The 15,292-nt window shown below is 45.9% G+C and overlaps 1 protein-coding gene across 3 annotated transcripts in view; it reads left to right on the top strand.

Moving 5' to 3' along the window:
- FBXW4 (F-box and WD repeat domain containing 4) overlaps positions 1-15,292 on the top strand; it is a 76,371-nt gene that overhangs the window by 55,824 nt on the left and 5,255 nt on the right. For 2 of the 3 annotated variants that reach the window (XR_004951281.1, XM_016120048.2), the window contains one exon: positions 8,725-8,790. Coding sequence is in view for 1 of the 3 variants with exons in the window: in XM_016120048.2 (XP_015975534.2) it covers positions 8,725-8,790 (66 nt within the window). In the remaining 2 variants the exon portion in view is untranslated. Of the gene's footprint in view, positions 1-8,724; positions 8,791-10,373; positions 10,393-15,292 lie in introns of those variants that run through there. The other variant, XR_004951282.1, reaches the window with a different exon arrangement.

Below are 15,292 nucleotides of genomic sequence, written 5' to 3'. Positions count from 1 at the left end.
TCCCCTCTGGTAACCACCAGTCTGTTCTTTGTCTGTATTTATGAGCTTGGTTTTTCGTTTGGTTTTGTTTTAATTTGTTTGTTTGTTTGTTTTTAAATTCCACATATCAGTGAAATCACACAGTGTCCTCTGACTTATTTCATTTAGTATAATGCCCTCAAAGCCCCTCTATGTTGTAGCAAATGGCAAGATTCCATTCTTTTTTTTTTGGCTGAGTAATATTTCATCACAAATATGGATCACATCTTCTTTATCCATTCATTCATTATGGATATTAAGGTTGTTTCTGTGTCTTGGCTATTGTGAATAATGCTGCAATGAACATGGGAGTGTATATATCGTTTTGACTTAGTGTTTTAGTTTTCTTCAGATAAATACCCAGTAGTAGAATTGCTGGATCATATGGTACTTCTATTTTAAATTTTTTTCAGGAACTTCCATACTATTTTCCGTAGTGGCTGCACCAATTTACATTCCCACCAGCTATGTATGAGGATTCCCTTTTCTCTACATCTTTGCCAATACCTGTTATTTCTTGTCTTCTTGATATAATATAGCCATTCTAACAGGTGTGAGATGATATCTCATTGTGGTTTTTGAAGAAATTTTTATATTTTCATTTTTTCAGTTATAGTTGGCATGCAATGTATTAGTTTCATGTATACAACACAGTGATTAGATATTTATATAGCTTATGAAATGATCTCCCTGACAAATCCAGTACCCATTTGACTCCTTGCATAGTTATTACAATACCACTGACTATATTCCCCCTGCTATATTCTACATCTCCATGACTATTGTTTACTACCAATATGTACCTTTTAATCCCCTCGCTCCTTCACCCATCTTCCCACTCTCCCAATCCAGCAACCATCAAAATTCTCTCTGCATTTATGGGCTTATTTCTATGTTTGTTTATCTTGGTCTCTAGAGTCCACATATGACATTTGCCATTCTCTGTCTGACTTACTGCACTCAGTACAATATCCTCTAGGTCCACTGATGTTGTTGCAGATGGCAAGATTTCATTCTTTTTTATGGCTAAGTAATATTTGTTATATATATGTACCATCTCTTTATCCATTTATCCATTGATGGACACCCAGGTTGCCACCACATCTCGGCTATTGTAAATAATGCTGCAATGAACAAATAGCAGATACACATGTCCCTAAGAAGTAGTGTTTGAGTTTATTTGACTATATACTCAGAAATGGGATTGCTAGGCCTTCTTTGTCACATGTTATAGCCTTTGTATTAAAGTCTATTATGTCTGGTATAAATATTGCTACCCTAGCTTTATTTGTTTGTTTCTGTTTTTATGAAATATCTTTTTCCATCCCTTTACTTCAATTCTCTGTATGTCTTTTGATCTGAAGTTAGTCTCTTGTATGCGGCATGTGTAGGGGCCTTGTTTTCTTATCTGTTCAGCCAACCTATGTCTTTCGATTTGAGCATTTAATTCCTTTACATTTAAAGTAATCGTTGATAGATATATACTTGTTGCCATTTTACTAGTCATATTTTTTATCCTCTTTTTCTTCTTCTTCTTCTCAAATAAGTCCCTTTAACATTTCTTGTAATACCGGTTTGGCAGTGATGAACTCCTTTTGCTTTTTCTTGTCTGGGAAGCTCTTTCTTTATCTGCCCTTCAATTCTAAATGACCATTTAGCCGGGTAAAGGCATCTTGGTCATAGGTCTTTGCTTTTCATGGCTTTGAATGTTTCGTGCCAGTCCCTTCTGGCCTGCAAAGTTTCTGTTGAAAACTCAGCTGACAGTCTAATGGGAGTTCCCTTGTAGGTAACTACCCGCTTTTCTCTTGCTGCTTTTAAGATTTTCTCCTTGTCTTTAACCTTTGGCATTTGAATTATGTGGTGTCTTGGTATGGGCCTCTTTGAGTTCATCTGGTTTGGGACTCTGCGCTTCCTGGGCTTGTATGTCATTTCCTTCACCAGGTTAGGGAGGTTTTCTGTCATCATTTCTTCAAATAGGTTTCTAATTCCCTGCTGTCTCTCCCTCCTCCTTCTGGTACCCCTACGATGCGAATGTTGGTACTCTTGATGTTGTCCCAGAGGCCGCTGAAACTAGCCTCATCTTTTTGGGTTCTTTTTTCTTGTTGCTGTTCAGAGCGGGTGTTTTCTGCTACCTTATCTTCTGATCGCTGATTTGATCCTGTGCTTCATCTAATCTACTGTTGATTCCCTCTAATGTATTCTTCATTTCAGTTATTGTATTCTTTATTTCTGACTGGTTCTTTTTTATGGTTTCTATTTCCACTTTTATGTTTCCTATCTCTTTGTTGGTGTGTTGGTTTTGGGGCCTCTTGGGAGGGGCTCTGCTGCAGGCCAAAATCATCTGCTACTTGTGTCCTGTCCGTGGCCACTTGGTATGAGCTGCAAAGTGATCTACAGATGTGTTTCACTCATGCTGGGCTTGGAGGTGCCGGGGAGAGGCTAAGCTATGAACTGAGGCAGGCTGTCACTAGTGCCAGGCCTGGGGCTGCTTAGCAAGAGGTACAGGGCACGCCAAGGTCAAGTGCTGCTTGTCTGATGTTCGTGAACCTTTGAGAAATTTTAGGAAAGTCCACAGCATGAGATAAGACAGGCCATTTTCATGGAAAAGACACTGGAAGTGGCTTGGGTGGGCACGCAAGTTGGGTGGGACAGGGTCTCAGGGAATCACCAGGGTGGGGTGAATGGTGTTAGCCATGTAGATGAAGATTCAGATATGGCAGCTGCTTGCATTTGCAAGCTGTGTTGGGAGAGGCTTCAACAAAAGAACAGTGCCCTCTGCCAGCACTTCAATCTGGAAGAAAGCTGCCCCTCTAGCCCTCACCCTGCAGCCAGACAATTCAGTTCCTCCCTATATGTCCCTGGCACCTTTTGAGCTGTTGCCCCAGTGCTAGAGCTCAGAACAAGTCAGTCTGTCAGCAAGTAAGTCCATGCATGGCTTCTTTCAGAAGAGCACCTGGGACTCCCACAGCCCTCTATCTCACTCAGCCATAAACTCCACTGATTTTCACAGCCAAAAGTTATGGGGACTTCGCTTTCTGGCACTGGAGCCTGGGCTGGGGTGCCTGGTGTGGGGCTGGGATTCCTCACTCTTCTAAGGAGACGTTCACAGCCAAGATATCTCTCCTGATTCTCAACCGTCATATGTGGGTGTTGGGCCATTCCATTTTGTGTTTTAGCCCCTCCTACCAGTCTCAATGTGGCTTTTCTCTATGTCCTTAGTTATAAGACTCCTGTACAGCTAGACTTCAGGTGATTCTTAATGATGATTGTTCTGTAGATTAGTTGTAATTTTGAAATGATTGTGAGAGGAGGCCAACACAATGTTTACCTCCTCTGCTATCTTGACCGGAACTCTCACTGTGGTTTTGATTTTCATTTTCCTGATGATTTGTTATGTTTAGCATCTTTTTCATGTGCCTATTGGCCATCTGTATGTCTTCTTTTGAAAATTGTCTATTCAGGTCCTCTGCTCATTATTTTTCCTATTTAGTGGGTTGCCTGTTTATTTTGTTGATTATTTCCTTAGCTACACAGAAGCTTCTTAGTTTGATTTAGTCTCACTTGTTAAATTTTTATTTTCTTGCCCTTGCTTTTGGAGTCAGATCCAAAAAAGTCATTGCTCATGACTGATGTCAACAAGCTTACCGACTATGTTTTCTTCTAGAAGTTTTATTGTTTTAGGTCTTACATTCAAGTCTTTAATCCTTTGTGAGTTAATTTTTGTGTATGGTGTAAGATAATAGTGTAGTTTCATTCATTTGCATGTGGCTTTTAAGTTTTCCCATCACCATTTATCAAAGAGAGTATTCCTTCCTCATTGTATATTCTTAACTTCTTTGTGTAAAACAAAAAAAATCTTTCGCTTTAGTTTGATGAACCAAATTGTGTTTATCTTCCCTTCCCTGATCTTGCAGCTTTAGTTCTGGGCACCCACTTCCTGCGCAGCCTGTATAGGCAGGCATTACTATAGATGGCAGGCCCTATAAGTCTGCTCTTACCCTTGTCACTGATGTGACTCAGTCTTCTGATGTGTGTGCAGCATTCAGGTGTATGTTTCCTCAGCTGCAAAATGAGGTGTTTGCTGGAAAGAACAAGATTTCTTTGCCTCTCTGTTTTTTTTCCCTTTCCAAGCACATCAATTTCTGTTTCCTTTGGGTGGACCAGGGTGCCCTGGGATCTTGGGAACTGGCTGCCTCACACTTTCACCTGCCCAGCCTATGTCTCTCCTCTTCCTGACTTCTGGTGACCTCCTGTTCCCACTCCACTGGTCCCTCCCTCACAGTGCTGTCACTGCACTACTGCTCCTGGCTTCCCTTGGCTGAGCGAGTTTGTGTGACCTTCGCACTGCATTCATGCTTTGGGACTTAGCTGCTGTAATGATGTCAGTGGCACAGGTTAGCAGATGGCGGCAGCAGCAATGAGACCTGACATGTTCTAATGACTCCCTTCTTCCCACCCTTGCTGGCTAAGCCGATAGAGGGGCAGGGATTTCCTTGAAGGATTTTTTTGGGGGGGGGCAAGGGATATTGGGGGGCCCCCAGGTGCTGATGAGGCCTGTGACCTTTGCTGCTATAATATCAGTGTTTCACAAGCAGGGCAGTTTGGGAGCCCACTTGCAGCCCATCAAAAATTGATTTAATTGCAATTTTTCCTCCAATTAGGAGCACTGGAGCCTGACTAATTGGAGTAATAGAGAGTAATAAGGCTCAGATAAAAAGCCTTCCTCGGCGGCCTTTGTATCTCGTGTCAGTGCCTGTCAGAGGTCAGAGAGCTTGCATATTCTATTAGGCAGCCCAGCCTTCATTTGTACAAATTAGTTTACCCAACAGTAATTAAAATGCCAATGCGGGTTGAAGAGAACTGAATACACTTGATGGGCATGTTGGTGAATGATGTGACAGCTCTGGTGGCCTCCCTTGCCAAAGTGTGTCAGCCCCGGCTCAGAGGCGGCTGGGGCCTGGGCCAGCTGGGCGGCTCTGGGCCAGCCATGGGGCCCAGCTGCTAAGTACTCCTCTTCTGCTGCCCCTACTCAGAGCCACTCTGGCTCTCCTTTCTTCATCCAGGTAGAGTCATTTATTCATTTGTCCATTCCTTCATTCATCAAGCATTTGAATTTTCAGTATATACCAGGCATTATATCAGGTGCTGAGGAGAGAGCTTACAGGGCCAGGGGTGTAAAATCACTTGGTTCTGGAATCAAGACTGACTGGGTTCAAATTTCCAGTCCTTCTAGTTGCTCCCTGTGTGAGCCAGAGCAAGGTACATTACTACTCTGTGCCTCGGTTCCCTTGTCAGCAAAATAGGGAAAGTGGTATCTACTGCATGGGGTTATTAGGATTAGATGGAATAATGCTTTTGAAATACTTTCTCAGAACCTAGTACATAGTAAGTGCTCAATAAATTACTTGTGTAATTAAGAGGGCCTAAAATAGGCAGAGGGAACAAGCATCTACCTTCTTTTCGTCCTGCCCACACCCAGCTAATTTCCCTTCTTACTTTCCTCTTCTCTTTTCTGTATCTTATTGTTTTCTATTCCTCAAAATGAGTTCCAGAACCCCTAGCTCTCTTGGTGTCTACCTCTGATATGAGGGTTCCTACGTCTACTGCTTGGGCTTATGGTGATCTCTGGCATTGCCAGGAGGCCAGTTAGGTAGGTTGGAAATCTGGGCATAGGATGAGAAATCGTAGAAGGCTGGCTGCTGGTAAGCACTTTCATGTCTAAAAAGAGTAGAGTTTATTGAGTCAGAATGACTTTTAGACCCTCAAACTGAGAGACTTGGTGCACTTGTGTGAGACCATGTACGTGTGTGTGCGCGCGCATGTGTTTTGACATTAATTTTTAGAGACTGTTGCTACTTCTCATCTATTTTCTGGTTTTGGTGCTTATGAGGGACTTCACTGTCCCAATGATGTGTGACTGTGTCATGTTTCATTCAGGTCTGCATCTGCCGATTTGGAAATTATTCTTTTAAAAAGCAGAGGGACCCCCTTCACAGACCATATGACTAGCCCCGTTGTCTGTGAGCTTTGGAAAGCCCTTTCAGTTCAAGTCCACAGATTTGTCCTGAGTACCTCATCTGGGCCAAGCACAGTGCTGGGCATTGGAGTACACAAAAGCCACCAAATGGCTCCATGATCTCAAAGAGAAGATTGGAAGATAACCCCCAAATTCCATTTGTCCCATGAAGGTGAGATCGAAGTGTGGTAGGGACTCAGAGAAATGATGGTCAAACCACCTGGGGAGCAGCTTCTACCTCTGCCTGTTCATTACAGGTTTGCTGTCCCTGTTCCTGGGCAGTCTCCATGGTTTTGGTGTGAGTCCAGGCATGTGGCCCCAGTGGGACCTGGCTCCAAATCTGCTCGACTGTTGCTTACATAGTTTTTTACTGTATTAAATTTCATTAAATTCTTAAATCCTCATTAGTGCCAGGGAGACTCTCTGCTTTTCCTCTTTTTCTTCCTTCCTGCTTCATGTGGTAAAACAAGGGGAAAATATAGCTTGTGGAAAGAAACATTCATGAGTGTCATGTCCAAGCAATTAAGAAAGGTTTTTGTGGGGTATGACGATGAGAGGCACTCCTGGTGGCAGATGGACAGGGCCAGGATGGGCGGCCAGGCAGGAATAGAGAAGGACAGGAGTCCCAGGGGAAGGCATTCTCATCCCTACCCCAGCCTGCTGGGAGGTCAGAGCAGGGATTCAGGTTCCAGGTTCCTCCCACCTCTCTTTCTGTTGACTTACCTTGATGCTAATTTAGGCCTGTGGCCAGAGGCCTGCTACAGGCCTCCCTAAGAAATGTCTATGCTGGCGCCCCTCACCTGGCCCCCACTCCTCAAAAGTCTAGAGAGCCCAATTGCCCGCTCGAATGATTTCCAAGTGGCTATTATGTTTCCAACCCAAGGTAATTGGCTTTACCAATTATTAATGGATTACCCTCAAGAAAAAAATGTCAGGGGGAGGGAGGTGAGGACAATACCTCCTGGCTTTGTAGTTTGGGGCTTTATTGTCCAGCAGCCGCTTCCCAGGCTGGGAGTCACTTGGGGCATGACGGAGTGGCTGTTCTGGCACACCACACTAGTTAGTGGCTGCTGGCACTCCTGTGGGTTGGGAGGCAGCTGGGATGATGGAGCATGTCCACAGAGGAAGTCTTGGCTTAGGCATGGAAGCCCCAGGGTGGCTCACGTGGCCATTTTGTCAGTCTGGGGCTGAAAAGCAGACACCTGTCCTGAAATTTTGATTGTTAATCAGTGGCTTGGGCAGTGCCTGCCCTAACATCTCCCTCATCAGTAATTGGCGGCCAGCTCACCCCTAGCGAAAGCCACTGGCTTCTTCTGAGCCCTCTCTGCGGAAATCCATCTCCCCATTGACATACTTGGGATCAGAGAGCCACAGGTGCTGGGCAGGGCCAGGGCGGATGGGCTGCTGCCCCACATTGCTAATGTGTCATTAGTATGTCCAGTCGCCCTCCCCCTTTGCCTGACATGTAGGGACATGGCCATTCCCTGCCCCAGGGCTCCTGAGTGACATAACTGCTTTCAACAGTCTTGCTCATAGTTTAGGTTTTCAAGCCCTGGGTTCCCGCTGGCTTCCTCTCCCCACCCCTGCTAAATCCTCTAACAAAGGAATGGCCTGGTGCATAGGTTCAAGTTCTAGTCCTAGCACTGCAGCCACCCTGGATCATTGCATAGGTCCTACTCACTGGGCTTGTGCTTGCACTTAAAATGAAATTCCGTAGATTGTATATGTTGAACTATTTAGGGGTTTAAGAGACACTCTGGGAAATATGGTCAAATTGTTTCTTCTCACCTGCCTCTTGGCAGTGTCTGTCATTGTCCTCTAAACCAGGGGTCCCCAACCCCCGGGTCCCAGACCCGTTACCAGTCCATGGCCTGTTAGGAACTGGGCTGCACAACAGGAGGTGAGTGGCCGGCGAGCGAGCAAAGCTTCATCTGTGTTTGCGGCTGCTCCCCAGTGCTGGCATCACCGCATCAGCTCCACGTCAGACTATCAGGCATTAGGTTCTCACACGGTACTGGTCCCTGGTGCCAAAAAGGTTGGGGACCTCTGCCCTAAGCACTCCCCGACTCCCTTCATACTCCACAGCAGCCCCGGCTCCCTGGCCCCTCATGTTCCCTCTCTCCCACTAGCACTTTTTCATTGTTACTCACCTTTCATAGTTTTTCTTCTCACCCCAACCTCATTTTTGATGCCTTTACACCTGCCCTGTGCTTGTACCATATTACCAGATTCCCTGAGCTCTTAAAACCTTCAGAAATGCCTCCCAGCCACCCTCAACTCTGACCAGGGCATTACCGTCCAGCACCCAACAGCCTATTCCCAGGAGACTGTTTCTGTGCCCTGGCTTTGTGAACTTCATACAGGCTTACTCTCCCTTGGCCTCAGAGTTGCTCATCTAGGGACCTGTTTTTGTAGTGGTCAGAGACCACACCAGCTGGGTTGGAGTGGCAAGCTCAGCCATCATTGAACCTGTGGCTCCTGTGGCCAGGCGGCTCTGGGGGGTTACAGCCCTCACCATGCTTCTCGTGGTCTTCCCACAGCTTCTCTGATGGCTCTTGTGGCTGCTTCTCTCATCCTGGCTTAAACCCAGAACCCCCTGGAGAATGAGTATGGCACCTCTAATTGTGTAGCGATTTCCACTACAAGTTCTGACAAGCCAGACCTGACTCTGCTCTCCTTTTGTTTGGCAGCTCTTTTGTGACAGGGACAGCTTGCTGTGGGCACTTCTCACCCCTGAGAATCTGGGACCTCAACAGGTAAGAGATTCCTGAACGCACCATGGCTTGCTGGAGGGACGGGGAGGCAGTGGAGAGAGCTGGCCGAGCCTGTGCCTGCTTCGGCGGGCTGCCCAGTGGGGCAGGAGGAGGCTGGGGCAGACTCCTGCCCCGCAACCCACTGGCAGTCTCTGCCATGTCACCTTTTCACAGGAAATCGTTCGGTTAGCTTGAGGAGACTGTTGAAGTAATTTATAATAGGTAAATAACTTCATATTAAAGTTATAATAAGTTCGGATTTATGATACTTTTTCTCTGAGGAGTGCTTGACTATGTGGCTACATAAAATTTCATCTAGAGATGATTTTTGTAAAATAAAGACATTTTAGAAGTGGCCTACAGATCCATAAAAAGGGTTATACAGAAAAGTTAAAATAGATCTAGATTTTATTCACAATTCTCTGCCTTGACAAGCATGACACATTCCCATCTAATTTTCTGCCATTCTATTGTGTGTGTTTTTAACTTTTTATTTTAAAATAATTATAGATTCATAGGAAATTACAAAAATAGGACAACAAGGTACCTGTGTAACATCTCACGTAATATAAGGAAATTAACATTGGTACAGACCATAGACTTTTATTCAGATTGTGTGTGTGTGTGTGTGTGTGTATGTGTGTGTGGGTGTGGGTGTTTCCTTGCAATTTTATCCTGTGTGTAGATTCAGGTAACCACTACCACAATCAAGATACAGACTGTTTATTCCATCAGCACAATAGTCCCTCGTGTACCCTGTAGAGTCACACCCATTCTCCTATCCTTTCCCTAATCCTTGGCAACCACTTGTTCTCCATCTCTATAATTTTGTCATTTTTAAATTATATAAATGAAATAATATAGTATGTAATCTTTTGAGATTTACTTTTTGCACCTTTCACAGCATAATTCTCTTGATACCCATAGACATTGTTAACATGTATCAATTTCACTTTTCTTCTTGTTGTTCGGTAGTACATTTCCTGGGATGGATATACCAAAGTTCCTATTAAACAGAATTCACCCACTTAAGGACATCTGGGCTGTTTTCAATTTTTTGACTACCGCAAGTAAAGTGTAGTGAACACTTGAGTGTATAGGCTTTTGTGTGGACATATATTTTCATTTCTGTGAGATTAATGCCCAGGAGTACAATTGCCAGGTCATTTGGTTTAGTTTTCTTACCTGCCAGACTATTTTGAGTATCTTTACCACTTTATATTCTGACCCCAACGTATGAAAGATCTAGTTTCTCCATATCCTGTTGGCATTTGGTATTGTCACTTTTTGTTTGTTTGCTTCAAGTCTGAGAACTCTTTACATTGCTCTAGGCACCTACATTCTGGTTTTCAACGCTGTAGTTTACAGCAGAGGTGAGGGTGTGCTCATCTTACCTGCCTCCTGCTTCATCTGCTCTAGCTCGTCTTCTCCTTTTCTCTCCATATCCCAGGGAAAGTATTAGCCATATATTTTCTTATGAAAAACCTATTGTATCGTTAGTCTTTCCAAAAGATTTTTTTATACTACATGAGCTATCTTAATTGAATGTTTTTTCCTACAACTTTCTCTTGGTCATTCAACTCTAGGGATAGGAACCTCACGACTTCACCAAACACTACATCATGTCTCTGAATAGCTCTACGAGTTAGAATGCCTACCCTTCATCAAGGATTGATCTTCCTGGAGCTGTGATCATGACAAGAAGCAAGATTTACCTCTCTTCTGAAGACAGGCCTTTCAATTTCAGAAAGCTTTGGTCCTGTTCCTTCAGGGTCTTATCATTTCCAGGCCAAAAGTCTGAGGCCCTTTAATTGTTGCTCCTGAACATAGTAGATCAGTTAGGGTGCATATGGCTGTAGGTAATGAAGTCCTAATTCAAAGTAGCTCAAACAATAAAGGGATTATTAATGTCTTAAATAACAAGGAGTCCAGAAGTTGGATGGTTGGCTGGTTTGATGGGTTTAGTAGCTCAATGAGACCATGAAGGCCCATTTTCTCCTCAGCTTCCTGCTTTGCCACCCCAGTCAAGATGGGCTGTTGCCCTCGCCCACAGGCTTGTTCACAAAGTCTCTACCAATTCATAAGGCAATATCCAAAGGGAAGAAGAAATGAGGAGGGCATGTCCCTGCTTGGGGCATTCTTTTAAAATGAGGAATCCCTTCCTAGGAACCCCCAACCAGACTTGAGCCAAAAGCATATTCCAGTACTCACCCTAAATCAAACGCTGGCATAGGAAATGGAATGACCAGTCAAGAGTCACCTTCTGGGCTTGAGGAAGAACTCCCTGCCCCGTCGCCCCACTTTGCACACTGGCAGTGGGGGAGGGGAGAGGTAGGCACAGAATCAGGGTTTGGTCAGCAAGAAATAAGGTGAGGAATAGCTGGATGGGTGACCTACAGTTTTTTTCTCACACTGGTTTCAGGACCATTCTCACCTGAAAGTTTCTTTAATTTATCTGGTTTGTTCTCTGTTGAAATGGATTATTCATAATTGAATAGTGAACATAGCAGGTGTGGGCTGATGAGTAGCAGGTGCTATTACCTCTCTTATTGGAGATCTACTTTAGTTACTTCAGTTGATCGCATCACACTGTTGTCAGCATAGCTAAACCTTCCAAGGGTTCCTTTGTTCTGTAGGTCCTGAGATGTTGGAGGTCCTGCAGTCTGTGAAAGTTATTTCCATGGCTCACCCTACCAAACTCCTGATTCTGGCAACCTCTTGCTTCTGAAGGGGGCTGGGGCAGAAGGAGCTCTTCCTCTGGTGTGTCATGAGGCTGTGAGGAGCTGCAGAGGGAGCGCAGGCTGTGTAGTCAGACAGACCTGGATTCCAGAATTGACTCTGCTGCATATTAGTTCTGTGATCTGTGGGCCTCTTTTGGCCTCACTTTCTACATTTGTAAATGGGATTTAATTATCCCTACTAATAGAACTAGTAGAAAAAAAATTTTTTTTGAAAAAGTACCCACACAATGCCTGTCACCATGGGGACAGTCAACCACTGTAAGCTGTCTCCTTTCCTCTTCCTCTCCATCTACATCTGTCTTTCACATTGGTACCTTGGAGTTTGTGGAGGCTCAACCTTTCAATCCTCCAGATATTTGTGGCCTGTGACCCGTGGAGGGGGAATTGAACCTGCTGACCTCATGTCACAGAGCAGGCTGTAACAGTAAGGCTGTAGGTCACAAAATGGGCATGTCTGCTGAAAGTCAGTTTTGTGTAGTTACATAGCTAGACCTTATCCTTGGCATCATGGCTGGCCTGGACTCGGGATGGCGGACAAGCTAGGGGATGGGGTGGGTACACCACCGTGGCCCAGCTTTATCTTGAGAGTGTGGGGTATGCTCAGGCACAGATTTATGATCAGGATGGAGTTCTAAGGCACTAAACCTTTGAATGGCATTCTCTTATAAAATCCTTAGACCTCACTAATTCCAAATACTGGGTGTTTACAGAACCCAGAAAGAACCCAAGTGGGAATGGGCACAAGACAGCTATGGCTTCAGTTTTCACTAAAGCCAGACAAGAAACAGCCACTCTCTTCTCTGGCCAGCCTGTGGCAGAGCTGCCCTGATGTCACTTGGCATTGCCTTCTCTCTAGCCCCTAGACTCCCCTTCTTACCACCGAGAGGAGTCGGGCCTTGTTTAAACATCTCTCCTGTCCCCAGGGGAGTTTGGAGGACCAAGAGGTGTGGGGATCGAGGGAAAGATATGCTGGTGGAGGCATCCGCTTTTGGTGGGAGGAAATGGATGGACAGAACGACTGTCTGTAGCTGTCTTTCCCAGAGAAGCCTGAGCAGATAATAAAGCCATGTAGAAAATAGGATTAAGGTAATGAACAGGCAGGACAGAGTTTGATCTTTCAATAAGGCCAAAGCCTGACTGACAGGCCAATCTGGAAGGTGGAGCGACATCACTGGCAGGACTCAGTGGCGGGGCGGTGTGCGATGCTAGAGGGATTCTTTTGCTTTTAACCTGTCACCACTGAAACTTGAGGAGCGCTGGGATTTTCTCTTTTATGTGTGTGCAATGACTGGGGGGAGGCAGTACTGGAGGGGCAGTTTTGCTCTGAGCATCACTGCCCCAGGGGCTGCCCTCAGGACGATAGTGGGGGCTAGGACACAGCTCGAAGGTATAGGTGCCCTAGCGGGCACCAGTGCTCCCTCGTGCATCTGTGTCTCTCAGTAACCATCCTCAGGCAGCTTCTCAGTGCCTGGGGACTCCTTTCAGGGTCACCCTGGCTTCTTCAGCCTTTCATTCCATCAAGTCCACTGGAGACTCTTCCTGTGGCCTGGAGAAGGGGAGGTCCTGGCTGACGCACGCAGGTCCTAGGGGAGCTATGGCACAGAGCCATTGCTTATATGTCAGGGAACGGAGCTGTCCCCCTCTCCCTTCATCCTTTCTACCATTCTCTCTCCTGGAGCTAGGGACCATGGGTTGGGCCCAAGGATGGGATTTCTAACTTGTCTAAACCAGAAAGATAGAAAGTTGGAGTCCTCTACCCAATTTGCAGGTGCCAGCATGTTCCTGCTTCTGAGAGTAGATTGTCTTCAGACCCAGTCCCAGCTCCTAAGGGGTCCATCTTGACAGATAGCACAGAGTATGCTTAGCTAGACATTGGGGTCCCATCAGGCCCCAAGGTATTGTGCCAAAGCCATCCTAATTCCTGAGCCTGGAGTCTGGAAGAATCAAGGCCCATATTGTGTATTCTGTCTGCATTTTGGCAGGGCTCCGGGCTAGGCTTCAGGGAAGGTATTGTCTGTGTGGGGCCTACCTCCCACCTGCAGAAAGGCCTGGGAGGAGGAGGTTTGACTGGCCTGACATCACACACACACCCCTCACCCAGGGGAACTTATCTTAGGTCTGTGGACTAAGCACAGGAGCTGAATATCAGGGCACCTACTGGCATTTTGAAGGGCAAGGGGTGCCAGGCTTCAGCCTTTTTAACCGTCTGTAGGAGATTCAAATTAGTGTCCTGAGTGTAGGCTGGGATGCTCTGAGGGCACCATTAGTGCCCATCCCTCCCAGGTGTAGCTTTGTTTCCGCCCCAGGCCCTCCGCCTCCTCCCGGGTAGGGGGCCTGGCCCTCAGTCAGGCTGATTACGGGAATTGCCCCTCTTTAAAGTACCTGCCTTCTTTGAAAGTATTACTGACAGCTTTTTTCATTTTCTTTTTTCTTTACCTCTTTAAGGAACCCTGTAATTTCTTTCTCTTTCTTTCTTTCTCCCCACCTCTTTCCTTTTTCTTTCTTGTCCCCTCTGTCCCCCTGAACTCTTTGAAATTGGCTCTCTGCCTGCTGACACCAAACTGATACTTTGCGTTTCACTTCTCCTTATCCCTTTATGGCAACAGATGTTGAAATTTTGTATCCTTTTATCTGCCCGGCTGCCCCTTCCTGTAATTACGGTCCCCTTGTTAGCAGTACAAAGTGGGCTGCCCGGCTGCCTGGCCTTTGAGCCATTGTGTCTGAACACGTGTGCGCGGGTGGGTGCTGGGGTCGTGCACGCGTACACACATGCATGTGAAAGGCTATGTGCTGGCAAAGGGCCCTTCTGGGGACCAGGGCAGGTGAAGCTTCCATGGGCTTCTTGTCTCCACCACTTTGTGGTTACATTTGGGACCTATCTGCTTCCTTTCTTCCTTTGGTTTCCCCACCAGAGGGCTGGACTAGGAAAAGCTCTCCCTGCTTTAAGTCTTGTGGCACTCTGCCACTTGCGGAGTTCATACCAGCTGAGCAGTGTGTCCACCATAAACTGGAAGCCAGATCATGCCAGCTTGTTCCCCGCACATACTCATGCCTCTGGCCAAACCAGATTGCCAGCTAGGTGACCCCACTCTGAACTTCTGTTGCTGGTCCTTCATCAAGGTTATCCCCACTCCTCTGTCATTGCCTGTCACAATTCTATCAGTCATTGAAGAGTTGCTCATACCCATAGCCAAAATTGGTCTCGTATCTGTGCCATTATAAAACTTCCTTTCAGCTCTCTTATGGTATTCACCAGGTCACACTTTGCATTGTTAATTGAATACATGACAGACTTCTTACCCTCACTGGATGGAAAGCTCCTTGAAGACTGGGGCAATGTCTCCTTCAGTCACATTTCACATCTCCCTGGAGCTTTTTTAAAGCACAATGCCTTGTGTAGACAAGGTGCTAGTAAATGGTTCTTGATCAAAGAAAGGAAGAGAGGGAAGGAGGTGGGGAGGAAAGGAAGAAAGAAGGGAGGGAAGAAAAACCTCCCATTTTCTTAGCAACTGTTTTGGGCCCAGCTTAACACCTTCAGGCTTCTGTCTCGTGGGAACAGAAAAGATGTAGGAAGGTGAACTGTTTGTCACCCTCCCATCCTCTCCATCCCCCAAAAGTCATTGTTACATTTCGGGGTAGCACATGCCAGATGGGGTGTCCTCACACCCACACATATACAGGAATAAGCACCCACCCATAGGATCTCCAGAGAACATCATCAGGAACCCAGTATGTTAACAGTGGCTGTGAAATGTTGTGGGGGT

This window comes from Rousettus aegyptiacus, unplaced genomic scaffold (assembly GCF_014176215.1).
Source record: "Rousettus aegyptiacus isolate mRouAeg1 unplaced genomic scaffold, mRouAeg1.p scaffold_m13_p_6, whole genome shotgun sequence".
NCBI lineage: Eukaryota > Metazoa > Chordata > Mammalia > Chiroptera > Pteropodidae > Rousettus > Rousettus aegyptiacus.
This window is presented reverse-complemented; position numbering and strand designations above follow the sequence as displayed.